At 39.6% G+C, this 22,086-nt stretch overlaps 1 protein-coding gene and 1 long non-coding RNA gene across 2 annotated transcripts in view; one reads left to right on the plus strand and one right to left on the minus strand.

Moving 5' to 3' along the window:
• The window catches only part of Bloc1s5 (biogenesis of lysosomal organelles complex 1 subunit 5), a 44,966-nt gene extending 44,236 nt beyond the window's left edge, over positions 1-730 (plus strand). The window contains exon 5 of the mRNA XM_048348500.1: positions 61-730. Coding sequence (XP_048204457.1) covers positions 61-240 — 180 coding nt within the window. The 3' untranslated portion in view covers positions 241-730. The remainder of the gene's footprint in view (positions 1-60) is intronic.
• Positions 731-7,453: 6,723 nt separating this feature from the next.
• On the minus strand, positions 7,454-8,465 carry LOC125352262. Its single transcript, XR_007211153.1, has 2 exons — positions 8,385-8,465; positions 7,454-7,495 (listed from the first exon to the last, which is right to left on the minus strand). It is a non-coding gene; the product is annotated as an uncharacterized LOC125352262 (long non-coding RNA).
• Between the last annotated feature and the right edge of the window lie 13,621 nt (positions 8,466-22,086).

Raw genomic sequence — 22,086 nt, forward strand, 5'->3', positions numbered from 1 at the left:
CTGCATATAGAAATGATTGCCTGGAATGTGTGATATGACTTTCACACTTTCTTTTCTCAGATGTATCATGACCATTTAGTAAGTAGTGAGAAACGGCATCTACTTCAATGGGAGGATTTCATGAAAGAACAACCTCACAGACAGGTGCAGGTGGATGAAGAACACAGAAGAGCAATGGAGAGGCTGGAAGAGCAATATGCCGAGATGGAGAAGGACCTTACAAAGTTTTCCACCTTCTAAGGACTTGACCTACAGCAAGTGAGAAGACATTGACTTTCCCTCAAAAGACACCACCAGCCATCTTCCCTCTGCTTATGCTTAGCAATATGTTCCGTGACACTCTGCTATCAGGAGAGAAACTTCCACGGGAGCTCAGTCAGATGTGCAAGGGAAGAAGAGTGCTACACGGTCCCTGTTTTAAGTGCCTATATATTATCATCCAGAAGCAAAGGGAAAAATAGGATAGATTCACTCTATGGTCATCAGAATGGGCTTTTTCCAATGATTAGTTGGAGAACTGCAAGTCTAGACTTCTTAGATAATTCATTCTCACACAGGGTTACAGGGTTAATATTAGTTTGTGGCTTAAAAGGCTGGTATGAACTATATGCTGGTGGCTCATACCTGTCATCCTAGCCACTCAAATGGTTGAAATCTAAAAATCAAGGTTCATAGCCAGCTGGAGCAGAGAAGTCTGAGACTCTTATCTCCAAATAACTGGCAGAAAGCCAGAAGTGGACCATGGCTCAAGTGGTAAAGTACCAGCTATGGGTGAAAAAGTCATGAGAGTGCAAGGCCCTGAGTTCAAGCCCCAGCACTAACACATATACACAAAAGAAGGTATGAGAAGGCCCATAAAATGAGCTATGGCAGCTGCTGCCTCCCTGGCTATGAGAGAGAAGAATACTTAAAGTATTAGTGAATGAGTAATGTGAACAAAAAAAGAACAAAAACCAGCTGCCCTGGAGCAAGAACACATATAAAGGAGGTAAAAGTTCAAATATTGTCCCTCCTGTGGCAAAGATGGCCATGGTGTTCTTTGACCTATCTACTGGGAAAGCTTACAGATTTTTCAGTGTGACACAGTGCTGGTGTTGCATTGGACAAGACATTTGTGCTCTGTGGCCTTCTCACCCTTAATATTTTCATCTTTTGAAACATACTTAGGAGGAAACGCTTACCAAAAATATTTTTTACTTTCAGCCTTTCCAAGAACCATAGTCTTGCCCATAGTATTTACCTCATTTTTGTGTCTGTTTTGCTGTGGGTAAGCTTTATAAAGCAAATAATGTCTCTACGTATTTCAGCTGTTTAATGAGTAATCAGCAAGATCTGCCAAGAAGTCCTTTGGGAGCCATATAAAGAGTCTGGCTGTGAATGAACCAGAAGTGTTTGCCCACATGGCAAATGATCCGTGTTAAATGTAAATCCTTCTTAGTGTTAATGTCTGTTCTCATAAGCAGGTGTATTATGATGAAGCATTACCAATTCTGTCAGCACTGTGATCTTTAAAAATCCACATCAGATACAGTGCCCAGGCCCTGAGTTCAAACCCCTGGACACACTCACACACACACACACACACACAAAATAATACATATCAAACATCTAATTGAAGACCTAGGCTGCATTTTTAAGTTGCCATAACCTTAGCAATGTTATTAGTACATGCAATAATTTCAATAGATTTATGGTAAATTAATTTGAGGTATGGATAAATCTTCATAATATTTGTTACTGCTCTTCAGTTAAAAAAAAAAAAGACACGAAGGAAACAGTCCAACTCTTGTGTTATCTCAGTGTTGCAACTGGAGAAAAGTGACAATGCTTGCCTGTGTAGATTTATGGCCCACTGTCAAAGCTTCATTCTTGGCTGCATGTTGAAATTGTGATTAAAGTTAATAGAGGAGATGAAATAAGTATTGAGATTTCTTTCAATAACACTGAACTTCTGCCAACTTTCTCTGTCTGCTACTGTAGGCCTGACAGGTTCATCAATCATCCTCTGGTACCTGGACCCAAAAGAGCACTTGCTGACACTGAGGCATGTTGGAATTTTCTTAATTCTCTTTCCTGGATGGAAAAAGAAATACTTCCAAAAATATCCACACATGAAAAGGGAGGGCAACTGTCAATGAACATTCCCTTTGTATTATGGGCACCCTTGGAATGCCATTAAATTCCACCATACCATCAAGCAGATGCTGCCACTAGGACCTTGGGATAGTACTTGTGAGCAGGAGTGTGTCTGGGCTTACTCATGTGTCCCGAAGACTTCTGATCCTTTTTGTCCCTTCATGTTCCTCACTTGAATAATAAACATTTTTCCTTGTAAGTTTGCATAGCTGTATAAAAAATTTAAGAGCCCTAGACCCAATTTAATTGATAAGGTTTTTGATCTTTAAGCATTAATTCTTTGAACTACGTCAGCTAGATCAGTTTCCCTTACTTTTGGTTTTCATAGTAGTGGACACTGTCACTTGTTTCCCAGTTTCCAAATAACTTATTTTTATTTCATTTAAATTTATTTTAATTAGCCAGATGCTGGAGGGTCAAGCCTGTAATTCTAGCTACTCAAGAGGCTGAGATCTGAGGATCACAGTTGGAAGCCAGCGTGGGCAGGAAGTCCATGAGACTCTTATCTCCAAGTAACCACCAAAAAAGCAGAAGAGGAGAGGTGGCTCAAGTAGTAGAATGATAGCCTTGACTGTCTTGAATCCAAGCCCAATTTTATAATGCACTGCTGTGAACAGAGCTGCTATGGATCTTGTGCAAGTCTGCACTGATTATTATAATGATCAAATGAAAGAAGATTTTATAATCTTAAGTCATTATACAAAGTTGTTTTTGTAAGTATTTTCTGATTTTCATTATCGTTTCTTTTGAGTTATATATACTACATGGCCTTTTTCTTCATACATTCTAAATTGTTTATTATTGATTCTTCCTTTAATTGAATTGTAGTCAGATAGTAGGTGGGTGTAAGACTGAATTGTTGAAATTTGTTGAGGTTTGTTTTGTAGCCTAGAATATGGTCAGTTTTGTCCATGTTTCATGAGAAACATATACATTTTTCATTTGCCTGTCAATTAGACAAAGCTAGTTATATTGCTTAACTTCTGTTTTGCTGTTCTTTTTTCCTTCTTGATCTTTCTAATTCTAAAATGTACTCAAATTTCCCTTTCTAAGAAGTATATTTGCTAATCTCTACTTCAAAATTAGTCTTCATTTTAGGCCTTTATGCTTTTCCCCCCACCACCAATTTCATATGAATTTCAGCACTAAATATGTATGCATATCTGTGACAAATCTGCCCCAGAGGAGACTACCTCTCGTACTTCCACTTGGAATAAAGAAGTAAGGGAAGCTTAGGTACTTTCTTAGTGTACCTGTAAGCACATTTCCCTTGGTGGGTTCCTATTCCTGCTTTTTATCCAGCTTAGTCTCTGTTATGGACAGAATTATGTATTCCCCATAATTCATAGGTTTAGGTATGATAAGACATAAGGCATTCATAGACCTTGGTCTCCTAGTGTGACTGTATTTGTAGACAGGACCTTTTATGAGGTAAGTAGGTTAAAAGAGGTCATGGTGGGACCCTCATCCATGGACTAGTGCTCTTACAAGAAGTGGAAAAGATAGAACTTATGATCTAGCTTCCACTCTTGCCTCCCCTCCCTCTTGGGCATAAAGGAACGGTCACATGAAGACCAGCAAGAAGGCAGCCATCTGTAAACCACTTTTTCAACCACGTTGATCTTGGACTTCTTGCAACCAGATCTATGAGGAAATAAATTTCTGCTGCTTGAGCCACCCAGTCTTTGGTATTTTGTTAGGGCAGCCAGAGCAGACTGATAAAAGTCTCTGACTTGAATTCCTGTCCCTTATACAGATAGGTTCCTTGAAACAGGGGCCCTTTAGACCACAGGCCTGGAGGTGCCTGAGATAAATTACCCAGTAGAATTACATTCTCTTCAGGTCGGCCTTCAGTTGTTTTCAGTAAATTTGCTACAAGTTAAATGATGAATAAAGAATTACTTTCTTGGGGGCTGGGGATATGGCCTAGTGGCAAGAGTGCCTGCCTCGTATACATGAGGCCCTGGGTTCGATTCCCCAGCACCACATATACAGAAAACGGCCAGAAGTGGCGCTGTGGCTCAAGTGGCAGAGTGCTAGCCTTGAGCAAAAAGGAAGCCAGGGACAGTGCTCAGGCCCTGAGTCCAAGGCCCAGGACTGGCCAAAAAAAAAAAAAAAAATTACTTTCTTGTTCTATTTTGGTTATTTTGTAGCTTTCTGTCTGGAAATGGTACTTCAAACGAGTGTTTGGTGATTTTGTTTGTATGTCCATCTTTTACTCTGATCGCTCTTCTTTTAATTGTACCAAATCTTTTGTATTACTTGTTCCTACTGCTTCTATTGGATTCCTTTTACTATTCATGAACTAGTGAAAGCCGAAAAGAATAGTCTTGTTTTTAGTCTGTCTAACTCTTACCTAAATACTTAGTTGGACTCTCTCCTCCACACATGCAGCACCCAGGCTTTCTCTGTGAACATCTCCATTTGGGACTGAACTCTGCTCTGGGGTCATGTGTTTGGGAGTATTGGATTCTAGTTATGCAAATTAAAGGGGAGTTTTGTTTTGTTTTAAATTTATACTGACTGCATTTCCTGAAATTATATCTTAGGGGCTGTATATCTGTACCTTAGGATGAAACATTAATTTATTCAAAGCATTTGGAGCTACAGTGACAGAAAATGCATTTTATATTAGTTTCTTCTTAATCTTTTGGAAAGAGTTTACAATTACTTTGCTAAATTTCATCTCATAAAATGGGCCTGTTGCTTTTCTTTTGACTTGGTGTAGCCCAGGGTCAGACAGTGAATGGAGAATGGAAATTGCTCCCATCACTCGTCACCTGTCCTTCCTCATTCTAGGCTATCCTTTTTGAATTTTAACTGCTAAAAGCAGTGTTTTCTTGTAACTGGCCTGGAAACAGCCCAGCAGTATTTCTTCTGACATTTGCATGTAGTCTCCACATTGAAGGCAAACAGTTTCCCATGTAATACATTTTATGGAGCAGTACTTAGTATACTACTATTTGGTCCTCAAAAGAACTCAAGGTTCAGATGATCTCTGAAGAACTAGTAAAATTTTACTATTAGTTTACATATTTTTACAACATAGCTTGTAATCTGCTTTTGTGACTTTTTTATTAATATGTATTAATTGCACAAAGATATTTCACTCTTACTTCCAAACATGTATCTCATGGACTTTGATCAAATCCGTCCCCTATATTTTTCATATTCTTTACCTCCTTTTGCTGCAATTGTTAAAGAGTTTCATTATTTTCATATATGGATATAAACTGTACATTTAAAAAGTGTACCTTATGTGTAATTTGATCTTATTTCAGCCCTTGTAACAAGGAAGCACTTGTTTTAAAGAACAAATAAAACAGTAGAGAAATATGAAGAACATACCTCAATAACGGGTGAATAAAACACTAGCCGCAACACCTCAGATGACTAGACTAGAAATTAGTTTGGGTTTTTTAAATATTCCATTAGCAATACCACAAAAATATTGACTAGAAATTACTTTCATTTTTTAAATATTCCATTAGCAATATCACAAAAATCCACAGTGCAGCTAGATCCAATTTTTCCTTATAATTACATAGCATTCTAAAAGAAAGCTTCACATACTATAAACATTAGTAAGTTAATGTAAAATTCTGCTTTTTAAAATATCCTGATATTGGGGGCTGGGGATATGGCCTAGTGGCAAGAGTGCCTGCCTCATATACATGAGGCCCTGGGTTCGATTCCCCAGCACCACATATACAGAAAACGGCCAGAAGTGGCGCTGTGGCTCAAGTGGCAGAATGCTAGCCTTGAGCAAAAAGAAGCCAGGGACAGTGCTCAGGCCCAGAGTCCAAGCCCCAGGACTGGCCAAAATAAAATAAAATATCCTGATATTCCCAGCTGGATGCTGGTGGTTCATGCCTGTAATCCTAGCTAGTCAGGCTGAGATCTAAGGATTGCATTTCAAATCTAGCTTTGGCAGGAAAGTCTATGGGATTCTTATCTCCAGTTAACCAACCACCAGGAACCAGGATTTGGAGCTGTAGGTCAAAGTGGTAGAGAGCATTAGCCTTGAGCAAAAGAGCTCAGGGCCAGCTCCCAGACCTTCTCAAGCCCCACAACTGACCAAAAAATAAAAATTACTGTGATACTGTGTATCATTTATGATACTGTGTATCATTTATGTGTTAGGCTGGTCACAAGACAATACAACATAAGGTGGTCGATATGTTAATTAGCCTGATTTGGTCATTCCCTAATGTACATACGCATATTGAAACCACATTGAATCCATAACTATATCTTTATGGTCTGGCAATTAGGACATGAACATAACGAGCATTGACAAAGTTAAAAGGCAAATAAGTACCACAGTGCATGATGGGAGGTTGCTCAGAGCAGACAAATCCTGGATCACATGGTGTTGCAAGTTCCAGAACAGCAGGTATGAGGTATGCGAAGACTCAGCCCTCATGTCTGGTCAGTCCACTCTGGCCAATATAAGCAGCTAATATACTTGTTAAAATTGAAGGGACAGGGGGCTGGGAATATGGCTTACTTTGTATACATTAAGTCCTGGGTTTGATTCCTCAGCACCATATATATGTGGCCAAAAAGAAGCCAGGGACAGTGCTCAGGCCCTGGGTTCAAGCCCCAGGACTGGCAAAATAATAAAATAAAAATTGAAGGGACAGAGGACATTTTTTTTTTTTTACCATTTCTTGGAGTAATTGTTTTCTCTCTTTAAATTAAAAAAAATGTTTAATGAGACCAGGAAAGAATAAAACTTGGCTGCCACAACAAATGTTATTACCATTTAAAATATTTTTATTGTTATTGTAAAGGTGATGTACAAAGGGGTTACATTTACATAGGTAATAAGTACATTTCTTTTTGAACAATGTCACCTCTTCCCTTGCTGTTTCCCAGCTTTTCCCTCCTGTCCCCACCCACAAATTGTACAGCTCATTTTCAACAGTGTCTAGTGAGTGCCACTACTGCATTTCTTCACCCTTTGTCCCACCCTCTCTTACCCCCCCAAAGACAGATAAACAAGACAAACAAAAAACCAGCAACTCTTGTTTCCATTTCTTGGAGTTCATTTCAATAAGTATTTCATATGATCATAAGCACATAGCTATTGAGCCTTTGTATCACCATTTCTGAGTGTGAAGCCTTTTGTTAAGAAACTTGTGTGTGAGGCTAGATTGTGCTTCACTTTGCTCTTTGTGGACCTGGTTGACTTATGAAACTGCCCATATTACTATATTAAATTTCAAGAAAATGTAACTTTTCCTTAATATAGAATTTATAGAAATTTTGGGAAGAAAAAAAATCACAAGCTGATTCACTTTCTTAAAACTTCATGTCAGTACTGAAAAGAACCCCAAACAAGGAAACAAAGCACCTCTTCTTTTTTTTTTTCATGATTACAAATATATTTATTACAATTTACAGATCAAACTGGTTACATTTAAATCACTGGATTTGAAGAAGCCAATTAGAAGTCTGCCAGTGCCTAAACTTCACCTTCCATAAATTATAAAAAAATAAATAAAATCTGATAGGTTTGACTTCTAGTTAGATGGAAGAGGTGTTGTCACATCTCATCACTGAGAAATAGAAATGCTATCTGTCTGTACAAAGCTCTCCTCATGCTACATTCACACATAAAGCACTATGACACGACTTTAATGTATAAAATGTGCACGAAAGACCTTCAGGCATTTTATTCTTAACATTGGTTAGGGGACTTCTAACATACAGAACTTGGGTAAACTGACAAGAATTTTGATTTGGATTTTTGTTGTTGTTGGAGACAGGTCTTATGATACCTATCAGTCTGGCCTTAGAGGTGCTAGGCTGACTTTAACTTGAGATCCTCTTGCTTTAGCCTTGCAAGTGCTAGAATTACAGGCATGTACAACCATGCCCAGCATCAGTATAGTTTTTAGCTTACTCTGGGCCTGGTAGCCAGGAAAACCACTGTGCAAACTTGTATTTGTACAATTTGTATTGTAGGTAGTATTCCTTTTTCAGTTGGTGGCACTGGGGATTGAATTCAGGGCCTTACGCTAAAGAAGCGACCTACATTTGAGCTCTAGTCCAGTCTAATTTATAAATGGTCCCTTTGTCATCATCACAATCTTATTACTTCTAAAGGAGAGAGAAGTACATAGGAGATTCTGAACCAAGCTTTTACTTTTCTGGAAGTGGAAGCAGTCTCGAGAACAATTTTCTGAAATCCAACACCTATAAAGATGTCCCATCACTTTCAAATTCACAGATGAAAGCACCTCTTCTTGTCTTACTGTTTTTAGATGACTCTCTATTCTTTGCCTCATATATGGTGTATATACGTGCACAGCTGACTGAAGGTGGGAAGAGGGCACAGAAACAGTGGCAAGCAGGTGGGAAAGTGCAGCAGCGGGGCCCATCAGCTGCTCTGAACATGGATGAAAGTGAACTTATCAACTCATGGGGAGAGAATGAGAGAAAGAGGGAACAGCTGGTACTAAGCAAAAGGAAAGAAATATGCTTATCACTCATATATGTAAAGGTAACCCTGCTGTATATCACCTCTAAAACAATTTTTTAAGCCATTTCATGTCAAAATGCTTAAGCTTTTTTTTTTTTTTTGAAATAGAGGTTTCTTAATGGTCTCCCTTATTGGGAATAATTAGTACAGGTTTAGACAAGTCATAGCAGAGCATCACAAGGCCCAATAGCTATACCCTTATGAACACATAAGATGATGCTAAGTGAAATGAACTCCATGTTATGGAAACAGTTGTAACTACTTTCAACGTCCTATGTGTACGTGTAGCTTCTATTATTGATGATGTTCTTGTATCACCTTCCTGTGTTTGTACCTATACTATCTCTGTAATCTTATCTGAGTATATTGGAAACCGTGTATACTGGTATTGGAAGTAGGAAATTGAAAGGGAATACCAAATTTGAGAGACACAGGGTAAAAAAAGACAAACAACTACAAAAGCAATACTTGCAAAACTGTTTGGTGTAAGTGAACTGAACACCTCCGTGGGGGCGGGGGAAGGGAAAGGGGGAGGAGGGAGGGGGGTATCAGGGACAAGGTAACAAACTGTACAAGAAATGTATCCATTGCCTAACGTATGAAACTGTAACCTTTCTGTACATCAGTTTGATAATAAAAATTTGAAAAAAAAAAGAATTCATTAAATTACAGTACAAGAAATAACACAAAAATTAGTATTGTGGGTAAAAGCTGGTTTTGAATCAATTATGTGACAAAATAGAAAATGTGTTAAAATAGAAAATAATATTTAATCTTACTAAGAAAGTTGACTCTAAAAGATACTTCACTTAAAATCTGTAATGTATAGCTAAACACCAGCAGGTGTCGCTGTCGTAGTAGTTTGTGTAGATGCACATATGTTATATGTAGAGGCATACCATACAACCTATGGACAAGGATGTGTAATAGATAACAAAAGTTATACAATGTCTCTTCGCTGTTAGGAGTGCTTTGAAAATTGTGATTTGTTTCCCCTCTTCATGTTGAATCTTCAGATTCTTATAAAAATGTAAGTGCTGTAGAGGTATGTGTGTGTTGTGTGTATGTGTGTGTGTGTGTGTTTTAAAAATAATTATTGTCAAAGTGATGTACAGAGGGTTTACAGTTTCATATGTAAGGCAGTGGGTACATTTCTTGTACAATTTGTTACTTCCTCCCTCATTTCCTGTAGAGGTTTTATTAGGAATAAAAATATAGTTTTCAAATACCATTGGTCCTTTTCTCCAATCCAAGTTAAGAACATACTGTAACATCTAAGTTAGCATTTAGAAACATAAAAATAGAGTAATTTATGAAAATAATAGAAATTAGAAAGCTACTGGCTAGATATTTTTCCTGCCTAATATGAAAGCCATGGTAGAATAAACATTTGCTCATTGGAGAAAATCATGTGTCAAGAGTTTGCTCCAGAAGAAATGTAGGCAATAATAGCACTCTTATCACAAGGGAACCTGCAATTGAAGTTGTACCCATATATTAAAAAAAAACTTAAAAGACCACAATGTGCCATGCAAACAGTACATGATTGGAATGAGTGAATCCTAAATTACTATCTTTATGAATTGTGACTGGGGAATAATTTATACTAGCGATAAAGCTTGAATTCTCTCACATTTTGATAATATGATGGCAGATGTTCCCATAGTATTTGTCCTTCTGGATATATATTAGAACTAAAGGGTTACTAAAGCTTGGTCTCTGCCCCTAATTATCAAAAACACGGAAATATGCCTCAAAAATCCATGTAGTAGTTCATGGACATCTCTAATCTTGAAGCCATGGAAGATAAGGTGAGAAACAAGATTGAAAAGCACACACGTTTCAGTGTCAGAGCCCTGCATTTTAACTATGCTTCTCAGTCTAAACTTACGCATACTTTAAACACATCCCTTAGATCGCTTTACATCACTTCCATTTTCAATAACTTGGAGAAAGTAAATGTCACAGTGCAAGTGTTACAGGAAGGTTATACTGGACTCAAATGTGTGACTGATGGAAGGAGGAAATTACTAGCCTGCACGTGGATTTTTTCAGAATGTAGCTGAAAATAGCAATTCCTAGTCTAGACAGATTAGGAATAGAGATGGAAATCTTACTTTGGAATGTTAAATTATGGGAATTTTAGCATCCAAATTTAGATATTATGATATGTTTATACTTCTGCCAACAATAACTGGCCCTGCCTTGGATTTAGATAATGGACCCTATTTCCCTTTTATGTAGGTTTAGTAATCATCAATCCTTGTGACTGAAATCTTGCTTTTAAGAACACCATCAAGAAAGTCATTTAGGGGGGCTGGGGATATAGCCTAGTGGCAAGAGTGCCTGCCTCGGATACACGAGGCCCTAGGTTCGATTCCCCAGCACCACATATACAGAAAACGGCCAGAAGTGGCGCTGTGGCTCAAGTGGCAGAGTGCTAGCCTTGAGCAAAAGGAAGCCAGGGACAGTGCTCAGGCCCTGAGTCCAAGGCCCAGGACTGGCAAAAAAAAAAAAAAAAAGAAAGTCATTTAGGGGCCTTTATGTCTTTGGGAAAATGATTCCACTTTCCTTAATAGCTGAGAAAATGCCACAGGGTTTTATTAAATAGCTACTCATTTAAGAATTTCCTGCTTCCTTTCGCAAATGTCCAGATTGTTCAAAGACAAAGAATATTTTATGCTTGTTTTTTTTTTTTTAAGATCCCATGCTTAGGACATGTTCTTTGTGTTTAAAAAGGGAAATTCTCACCACATGTTAAGGCTGATCATGAGTTTGGTTAAGGAAGATTTGAATCATCGCTTTATAATTTAAAAATGAAATGAAAAAGATACATAAAGACTATATAATATATGAATAGACGTATATACGTTTCATTATTTTTAATCTCTCCTGTCAGGTTTCTACATAGTCTTTTGTCACTGCTAGATCCTGGTCACTAAGGGAGACTTGTATAGATTCAGGGCAAGTTCTGGACTTTCACCCCAGTCCCAACTCACAACCATCAGCAGACTTCCCAGGGAAGAGCTGCAGGTATTTGTCACTGTTTTCCACTTCCTTCACTGTGTGAATCCTTGATCCCTTTCCAACCCAGATTGTAACACTAATCCTTCTTGAAGCCTTTCTTGTCAGGGTCACTGGCAGCCTCCTTAGAGCTAAAGACCCATCAGTCTTGAGTTTCTGATATTCTACCTCTGTAGTAGACACAAGTGATTGCTCCAACCCCCAGAGACACTTTCTTTGTTGGTTGCTTTCTTTCTCTCTCATTTCCTGTTTACAACCTCCTTAAGTATTGATATGTTGGTTCTTCTCTTCTCTAGAGGTTCTCTCTAACCAGTCCCCAGATTTTATTATATCTCTAGCCTTGACTTTTCCCCCTCACCTGTGCAAATGCCTGATTAAAAATCTCCACTTAGGGGGCTGGGGATATAGCCTAGTGGCAAGAGTGCCTGCCTCGGATACACGAGGCCCTAGGTTCGATTCCCCAGCACCACATATACAGAAAACGGCCAGAAGCGGCGCTGTGGCTCAAGTGGCAGAGTGCTAGCCTTGAGCGGGAAGAAGCCAGGGACAGTGCTCAGGCCCTGAGTCCAAGGCCCAGGACTGGCAAAAAAAAAAAAAAAAATCTCCACTTAGATACCAAATTGGCGTCTCCCCTATCCTGCCCATCTTCCCCTTCACAACAGATAGCATCAGCATTTAGTCTTTTGCTTGGGTCAGTAGGAATCCTGCTGACTCCCTTCCCCCTCCCCATCTCTTTCTTGTATCAGGTAGCCAAGTTGGCCTTGCCTTCACCTTAGTTCCCAAATGTAAGCACCAATTCCTACCAGCTCCATGGCTCCCCAATCCTGCCAATCTTTTAATTTTTTTTCTTTTTTGGCCAGTCCTAGGGCTTGAACTCAGGGCTTGAGCACTGTCTATGAGCTTTTTTTTTGTTCAAGGCTAGCACTCTACCACTTGAGCCACTGTGCCACTTCAATCTCTTTCTGTTTATGTGGTGCTGAGGAATTGAATCCAGGGCTTCATGCATGCAAGGCAAGCACTCTACCACTAAGCTGTATTCCCAACCCTAAAAAAAACTTTTAAGATAATACATCTATAAACTCTTGAATGGCAGTGTTAGACATAAGTATTCTGAAAGGTAATTCTCTCTGTATGAAAGTAGCATTTCATACTGTTCAAGGGGAAAATAAAACTCTACAGCAATTATTAGAAATTAATCTTAAGGAAGTAGAGGTGTGGCGCAAATGGTAGAGCACCAGCTATGAGTAAAAAATCCAGTGAGAAAGTCCAGTGAGAACATGAGGCCTTCAGTCCAAGCCCAGTATCAGCAAAAGGAGAGGGGAGGGGAGGGGAGGGGAAGGGGAGGGGGAGAAAAGGAGGAATGAATGGAGAGAAAGAAATGAAAGAATAAAAGAAATAAGGAAGGAGAGAGAGGGAGAGAAGGAGAAAGATAAAGGAAGAGAAAATGGAGAAAAGAAAATAGATGAAAAAAGAAATGCTGAGTCATAATAGGACTGTGGTGTTTCTATGAACCATATTTAGATGCTAAAAAAAAATACTTCTCATTTTGTGCCCTCAATTGAGAGGAGATATGATCATTGATCACTGCTGAAAAACAAAATTGTCTGAGAATCATAAGTCAGTCATAGAGAGGATAAGAGTGTTTGCTAGGACTTCCCATTCTAGCACTGCTCCTTATTTAGCTGGGTGGCCATGGGCAAGTTCAGTAACTTCTCTGTGTCTCAATTTTCTCATTGGTAAAGTAGGATGTAAAAGTACCCAAAATTAACTCAGTTGTTTTGAATGTTAAATGAGTTAATATATACATTTAAAAGACCTAGCATTGTAAGTGCTATGTTTAATGTTTGCCTTGTCACAATTTCACTATCATCACCTTTGATTTTCAATGTCCATGTGGGAATTCCTTGGTGTAACCAACCATAAAAACAGGTTGATAGGTCATGATCATAAGAACTTTAAGCTTCTTAAATTGAAATCTGTAACAGTTCCCCTTGGAGTTCTTAGCTGGATTAGACCGATTTCTGTGGTCTTAAAATACACATGAAAGCCAAAGAAATACTCGTTTTGTAAATCCTTAGATGGCACACCCTCCCAGCTGGCACCACAAATGATGTCACTTTTCAGGAAGATCGGCTAATATATTCCATGGAATCAAAGGTACTTCTCAGGATAAAATGTGTTGTACTTCTAGTAAGGCTAGGTTTTGGTTCAGACTCAAATTAGAGCAACGGGTGGCCTTTTTCAAGTAGATCTCTGCAGAACTCATTTCAATAGCACTTACTTTACCCAAGTTATTTATGACCACATTTAGTAATTTTGGTGGAACGTCTCATTTCTGAAAACAAGTTTGTGCTTACACCCTTTCAAAAGAATGTGATTGGTATGTGGGCAGGTTGTCTGGGGCAAGCCTCTTATCTAGAGAACAGATTCAAACAGTCTGACTTCAGGGCAGGGAATTAAAACTGTTTTGTTTGGTTTTACTGTGCACGTATGAGTCCCGCTAAGACACACTGCCTCCCCCATCGAGGAACAATGCAGGACACATCACTTCCTGAAATAATAGAGTTGGAAGGCAATTATCTGCCCACAAAACAGGCTGAAACAACAGTTCCTGATATTCTTCTCAAATTCTTTAACTTCCCAAGGAATCCGGAAAAAATAATTCCATGAGATGGCTTTATAAATGAAGGCATGGCATTCTAGTTTCCTTCATGGGGGTCCAGTGAGCAGAGGTAATAACTCACTAAACACTTGGCATTACTGAGAGGGGCTCCGGCAGAGGGGAGCTGCCTTGTGGTTCTATGAGATGAAGACCCCACACTTCCTTTGTGTCTACTTTTAGGAGCCATTCCAGAGATGACTTACAGTTTATTAAATTGCACTTATTTTATGGCATCGTTTTCCTATTCTTCCTAAAAGGAACTCAGGACTTCTGTTCCAGATATTTCACATAAGAAATGTATACTTTCTAGAAAAAAAATACAGGTCCATTTTGGTAAACCATATTTTGGTTTGTAAGTCTGTGAGAGCTTCTATTAACCCTTTGGCTCTTCAGTGTAGAGTAGCTGATATTCCCAAGAGCTGTCTTCTTTGTGATCGTTAATGATTTAAATATCACCAAGACCGCCTTCTGGTAGACAAGACAAAAAATAGGAAGATCACTAGTATTTAGACATTGCCTTCTGTAGTCTTAATCTGATTTTTTTGTTGTTTTGTACCAGTACCAAGGTTTGATCTCAGGGCCTGGGTGCTGTCCTTTACTTATTTTGCTTAATGCTGACATTCTACCACTTGAGCTACAACTGGACTTCCAGCTTGTGCTGGTTAATTGAAGATAAGAGGTTCATGGACTTTCCTTCCTGGGCTGGCTTTGAACCGTGATCCTCATATCTCAGGCTCGTGAGTAGCTTGCATTATTGGTGCAAACCACCAACACCAGACCATCTGATTTTTCTTGATATCTTGAGGGAAAAGTTGGGAGCCTTCATGTGGTGAGGACTAATTCATTTTTACTTTTTCTGAATAGATGGTAGACTATGAATCTGAATTTACCATATACTTATATACATTTTTAAACATAGGATAAAAAATTTCTAAAGAATTAGTTTTCAGGCCAGTGTTACATGTTTATAATCCTAGCTACATAGGAGGATGAGATCTGGAGGACCACAATTTAAGGCCAGTCTGGGCAGGAAAGTCCATAGCAATCCATCTCTAAAGTCAACAGCAGGGGCTGGGAATGTCGCTTAGTGGTAGGGTGCTTGCCTAACATGCATGAAGCCCTGGGTTCGATTCCTCAGCAGCACACATACAGAAAAAGCCAGAAGTGGCACTATGGCTTAAGTGGTAGAGTGCTAGCTTTGAGCAAAAAGAAGCCAGGGACAGTGCTCAGGCCCTGAGTTCAAGCCCCAGGACTGGCCAAAAAAAAAAAAAGCAAACAGCAAAAAGCAGGATTGTAGAGTGGTTCAAGTAAAAGAGTGCTAGCCAACAAGCATAGGACCTGAATTCAAACTCCCAGACTGCCCAAAAAGCAGTTATATTTTAAATTGCATTTAAGGGGCTGAATTACTAAATCAGTTAACATTTATCTAGTTCTTACTGTGTACTTTCCTATGCATAGGACATAAATGAAATAAGACATGTGGTTGCTGGTTGGCAAAACTATTAGAGAAAGCAAAGGGTAAAATTTAAATGAAATAGTTGGAAATCAATCTAAAGCTAAATCATTATAGGCTAAAATAGGTCATTGTGGATACAAAAAACTAGAATAATATAATGGGCAGGAATGAAAGGAGACAGAAGTACTTATGGAGTCTCTTTTGAATGCATCTCATTGATAATAGTTTGATATACATAATCTTATTAATTCTGCAGCATAGACATATTTCTGTTCATCTGTGAGACAATGAAGGATCAAAGAGATCAAGCAGCTTTCTCAAATAAATGCAACTAGTGGTGTTAATAAGCAACTATTATTGTTATTGGCTCTGGACTGGTGATGTAGCTCAAGTAGTAGAGTCCTTAGCTAGTATACCAGAGGTCCTGGGCTCAATCCCCAGGGCTGCAAAATAAGAAAATATTATTGATTGGCTCTGAGTACCATTCTATAAATGTTGAAAATAGTTCATATAAAGAAAAAAATTGACTAAGAGGTAAAGTTCTATCTTGTCTAGATTCCTAACTATGTACATTCTTAGTATTACTTTACCCAACAGAAGGAGCAGTTAGAAGATTCTAGACAGGAGAATAAGAACACACAGATGGTCTGCCCAAACCCCCTTCATGTCTGACATCAGATTGGATTGGTGAGGTTATGAAAATTGCTTGGCTGATACAGATGGCAGCTAATTATCTAGGACCATGACATGAGAACTTCAGTACAGGTCTCCAAGGGACCAGGCAAGCCAGATAGCTCATTTGTTCCAGGCATCTGCATGATACAGAATGATCTCCCAGACATGTTCTTATATGAGAAAGCAAGGGATGCTGAGTGCTAGTGGCTCACACTTGTTCTGGCAGAAAAGTTCAAGAGACTCTGTCCCCCCCCCCCCAAAAAAAAAATGAGCTGGAGGCATGGCTTAGCAGTAGAGTACCTGCTTAACGTGGACCCGGCCCTGAATTCAAATCTTATTACTGTCCCCCAAAAATGATTTAAAAAGAGAAATGAACACCTACGTGGGCTTGGATCCTGGTTCTAATGACTATCTCGGGGTAGAGGCTTGGGAATCATGAATCTATAGATTTGTAGTGGGAACGATATTTACTTTATCAGACCGTCTAAATATTTGAGTCAGGTCTGGTAAGTGAATTCAACAGAGCGCCTAACTTTCCTACCAGCATGCCACTTGCCTAAGGAATTTACCGTCACAGGCGGTCAAATATTGTGGCTGCATTTGTTTTTTTCTTGGAAGTCTGGTGACTATGACCAGTCATAACATTTGTAGTTATGCAAGAAAAGATAAGGATAATCAAATCTGATGGTGCAGGATGTAAGCTGATCATTGGAGGGAAGGAATTTCTCTCCAGCCTCCCTTCTTTTTTGGCTTCTCCCACTGCCTCAGAATAACATTACACAATGAGTTCAGCCTGCTTTGAAGAGTTGACAGTCTTTGCTCTGAATCACTACGTATGATCCACAGCCAAGGGAAGAATTCCAGACCTGCCCCAGCAGCAAAAATCTTTTTTTTTTTTTTTTTTTTTTTTTTACTTTTTTTCCACTCAGAGTGATGGCCCCTGAGTTCAGAGTTCAGGGTTGAGCAGGACAGCCCTCCTGCTGCTTGGATCCCCTGCCACTCCCGGGAAATAAGTTCAATTGAAATAATGGCTTTCAGTTCTCCTGTTGAGCCAGCAATCTCAGATAAACAACAATAGATTACTAGGGGACTGTATAGACTTTCTGGAAGTTATTCATGCTTCTCTTTTTTTTTTTCCTTTGGCTCCCTCTAGTAATGAATCCCTCCACCAGGAGGTAGACAGAAGACATAAAAGAAACAAACCAGTGTGCACCAGTCTCATGTAGCCCCAGTAATACTTTTGACATGGTTTCAGGTCTCATTCATCCTCGTGACCCAAGAAATACTGTACCCATATACTTGTGTCTTATGTTTGGATGAAGTAGCTCACTGACTTGGATTTGAGCCAGTGAATGGAGCGGAGATTAGCATAGTGTCAACTTGGGCAAGATCACCCTCAATGCAGAATGACTGCTGCTTACCCACCTCCCCCACGCCAACACATGACCAAGACAAGGGAAAACCTTGAAGTGTCCCACCTAAATAAGAAGACTATTTTTGGAAGGATTTCTGCATCAAATGGAAGCCAGATTGGGATGCTGGTGGCTCATGCCTGTAAACTTAGCTGCTCAGGAGGCTCAGGTCTGAGGATCATGGTTCAAAACCAGCCTAGGCCAAAAAGTTGAGAGACTCTTATCTCTAACAAACAAAAAGCCAGAAGTGGAGGTATAGCTCAAGTGGTAGAGCACAAGCCTTAAGAAAAAAAAAATGTAAGAGACAATGCCCAGGTGCTGGGTGTAAGCCCCAGAACCTGGGGAATTAAGAAAAAGGAAATCAACCAGTAGCAGGCAGACAGGCATGTTTATGTGCCGGTAAATATGTGTGGGATTTGCCATGTCCCCTTTTCTGTGTTATGCTGTGCAGAATTGTTTTCCTTAACCAGCAACTAAAGACCGGGACACTACTACAGTTGTCTCTGGCTGTCCTTCTAGTGGCTGCATAGCATCTTGAAAGTCCCACAGACATTATGCAAAGCAGCCATCTGAACACCCAAAGTGCCAGGAGAAAATAGTGTGTGTGTGTGTGTGTGTGTGTGTGTGTGTGTGTGTGTGTGTGCGCGCGCGCGTGCTCTGGTACTGGGACTTGAACTCAGAGTGTGGGCACTGTTCCTTAACTTTTTCACTCTATCACTTGAGTCAGCACATCCACTTCTAGCTTTTTGGTGGTTAATTGGTGATAAAAAGTCTCAGAGACTTTCCTGCCCAGGCTGGCTTTGAACTTTTGATCCTCAGATCTCAGCCTCCTAATTCCAAGAATGAGCTGCCAGTGCTTAGTTTGATTCCCTCATTTTTGTCTGACTTACTGCACTTTATAAATGTTTTTAATCTTGTACATTTACTTGTAGATTCTGTTACTTTTCTTTTGCTGTCTAAATCTTTTATTTCCATGTCCAGTACCAATTTGCATCTTTAGAGAAGACCTATTCTGCTTCTAGGTTATCCACTAGAACCTTCTGCAGTGATAGGGTCATCCATGGCTGTAATGTCCAGTGATGGGTGGGTTCTGGTCATGGGTCACTGCTGGGCCCTTGGAATGCAGCTGGTGTGACCAATGAACTAAATGTCGCAGGTGACTTCATGTTCATTCATTTGTAAACATCAAGGTCATCTGAGCTTTCATATCCCTTCTATCACCAGCCCCTGTGACCAGCATCTAGCCAACATTCAGAGGCAACATCACTGTATTCTTCCTTCCTAGACAGAACATTGTCCATTGTCTTAAAATATAGTTTTGCTGCTCAAATTCTTGGGGAGAAAAAAAATGACACCGATTTGTCATTCTGTATGGCAGCAGTTTCTCAGACACTGTCCTGATGCCATGACAGCTTCACTTTGCAAACAGAATGAGATCTTTTCCTCTCTCGAAGTAGTATAACCTAAATTTTTTAAATCTAAATTTTGCAAAGCCAAGAGCAACATACATGGGTTACCAGGAAATTCCAACAGTAGACCAAACAACTTCTCAGCAACAGCAACAATCTTGTTCTTTATCTGTTTCCTTAGTTCATAGTATAATTTTTTTTCCAGTCCTGGGGCTTAGACTCAGGGCCTGAGCACTGTTCCTGGCTTCTTTTTGCTCAAAGCTAGCACTCTACCTCTTGGGCCACAGCGCCACTTCTGGCTTTTTCTGTTTATGTGGTGCTAAGGAATGGAACCCAGGGCTTCATGCATGCAAGGCAAGCACTCTACCACTAAGCCACTTTCCCATCCCCCTTAGTGTAAGTTTTTTTTTTTTTTTTTTGGCCAGTCCTGGGCCTTGGACTCAGGGCCTGAGCACTGTCCCTGGCTTCTTCCCGCTCAAGGCTAGCACTCTGCCACTTGAGCCACAGCACCGCTTCTGGCTGTTTTCTGTATATGTGGTGCTGGGGAATCGAACCTAGGGCCTCGTGTATCCGAGGCAGGCACTCTTGCCACTAGGCTATATCCCCAGCCCTAGTGTAAGTTTTTAAAGTACTTCTTCCTCTTCTCTCTGTTTTTTGTTTGTGTTTGTTTTTGTTTTTGTTTTTTTAGCTAGAGCTCAGGGCCTCCTGCTCATTCAGCTGGTTTTCTTGCTCATAGCTGATGCTGATACTCTTCCACTTAAGTCACAGCCTAGCTTTTTGCTATTTTAGAGATGGAGTCTCATGGACTTTTTTTTTTTAACCTGGGCTGAACTACAATTTGAACTACAATTCTCAGATCTCAGCATCCCAAGTATCTAGGATTACAGGTATAAGCCTCTGGCACTGAGCTAAATGTGCTTGTCAGGTGACTGACTTAGTGGCTCAGAAGTGAAGCTAGTAACAGAATACTGGAGATCTCTCTCCTTAGAGTGACTGCTCACCTGGCCATTATCTTTATGAGCAGATATGTTCTACAACAATAATAATGTGTAACAAAGTCTTGGACTTGTAGAGCAAATGTAAAATAACTGAGCTCACCTATGACTATGAATGGGTGCTCTGTGCTTATGACGTCAGTGGGCCCAGACTAAACCCTCTGTTTTCCACACAGTTTTGACTTCTACTTACTCTATTTACTTCACAGGGCAACATCTTTCTCAGGCCATTCTTTCTCATCTTGTCTTGTGTCTCACCACTACAGTGGCAGTCACATGGCAGTAAGCTGCCTCCCTTCCTTACTCCAGTATAGCAGTCACTGTAGTGTATGTTCATATGTATTAAGTGACACAGAAGACACCCCCCCCATATCAGAATCTTTGACAGGATGACTTTTTCTATTCCTGTCTACTTTTTTCATCACTTGCCAAGATGACCCCTGAGCCTCTCCACCTGATCAGTCTTCACATACATATATGTATCAATCTGACTAAAGCATGACATATGCAGGTGGGAGATACACTTGTGAAAACACAATAGTTTATATGTCTTATCTATTAGGAAGTTGAAACATCTTGAAAGTACTGTGGGTACTAGGGGTGGATACACTGAGAAGGGAAAGGAAGGTGACTAATTAACATACTCTACATATATGTGTGAACATGGAACAAGGAAACTTCATGAGCCTGGTCTAGGAAGGGAAAGAGGGAAGGAGAGAGAAGGATGGAGGGGTAACTGATCAAGATGTCTATGCATAGATGAATATGTTAAAAATAACCCCCCTTTGTACAACTACTTGATGCTAATTTAAAAAGATAGGAGGAGGATGAGTTCAAGATCATAGGCTACATATCAAGTTCTAGGCTAGACCAAACCACAAAAAGATGATTTGGGTAAAGTACATTATATGGGCAAAGTACATTATACGTGTGTGTGTGTGTGTGTGTGTGTGTGTGTGTGTGTGAGAGAGAGAGAGAGAGAGAGAGAGAGAGAGAGAGAGAGAGAACATAATAATTAAACCTGTTGAAATTAAGAGGGGTGAGGGACGTGGAAGAAGTGATAGGGAGGGTGAAGTAGGTGAGGTACATTGTATGCATATATGGAAATGACACAACGAACCCCCTGTGTAACTAATGTGTTCTAATTTTTTAAATCTTCTTTAAAATTTATATACCACAGCTGGAAGTATACCATGGAACATTTTGGAAAAATGTTGGCATTGCTTACTAAGGCTAAACATAGGTTGACTCAGAGACCTCTCTACCAGGTTTCCAACAGAAATGTGTACCCATGAGTGAGTCCAGGTGTGCTATAAGGTACTTATAACACTATTATAAGAGCTTATTTTTAGGAACAGTGAATTGGAAATAACCTACTTATCCATCAGTAGTAGAGTGGAAAGATATATTATGGTGGAATGTTCTACAGCCCCAAATGAACTTTCTCAGCCACAAACAAAAACCTTGATGATTCTTAGAATCAATGTTAGTCTTATTTTTTTTTGGGGGGGGGGTAGTAATGGAGTTGAACTCAAGGCTTCATGGTTGTTAGGCTGAGATTCTACCACTTGAGCTAGACGTCCTATCCTGATTTTTTCTTTTCTTTTTTTTGCTGGCTATTTTAGAGATGGAGTCTAGCAAACTTTTCTGCCTGAGCAGGCCTTGAACCTCAATTCTCCATATTTCAGCCTTTTGAGTAGCTAGGTTTATAGGTGTAAGCCACCAGTATCCATAGAATCATAATGTTGAAAGAAGTTAAATAAAAAATTATACAATCTCCCTCCCACTTTTTTGTGCCAGTACTAGGGCTTGAACTCAGGACCTGGA

The sequence above is a fragment of the Perognathus longimembris genome, chromosome 6 (assembly GCF_023159225.1).
Source record: "Perognathus longimembris pacificus isolate PPM17 chromosome 6, ASM2315922v1, whole genome shotgun sequence".
Lineage (NCBI taxonomy): Eukaryota > Metazoa > Chordata > Mammalia > Rodentia > Heteromyidae > Perognathus > Perognathus longimembris.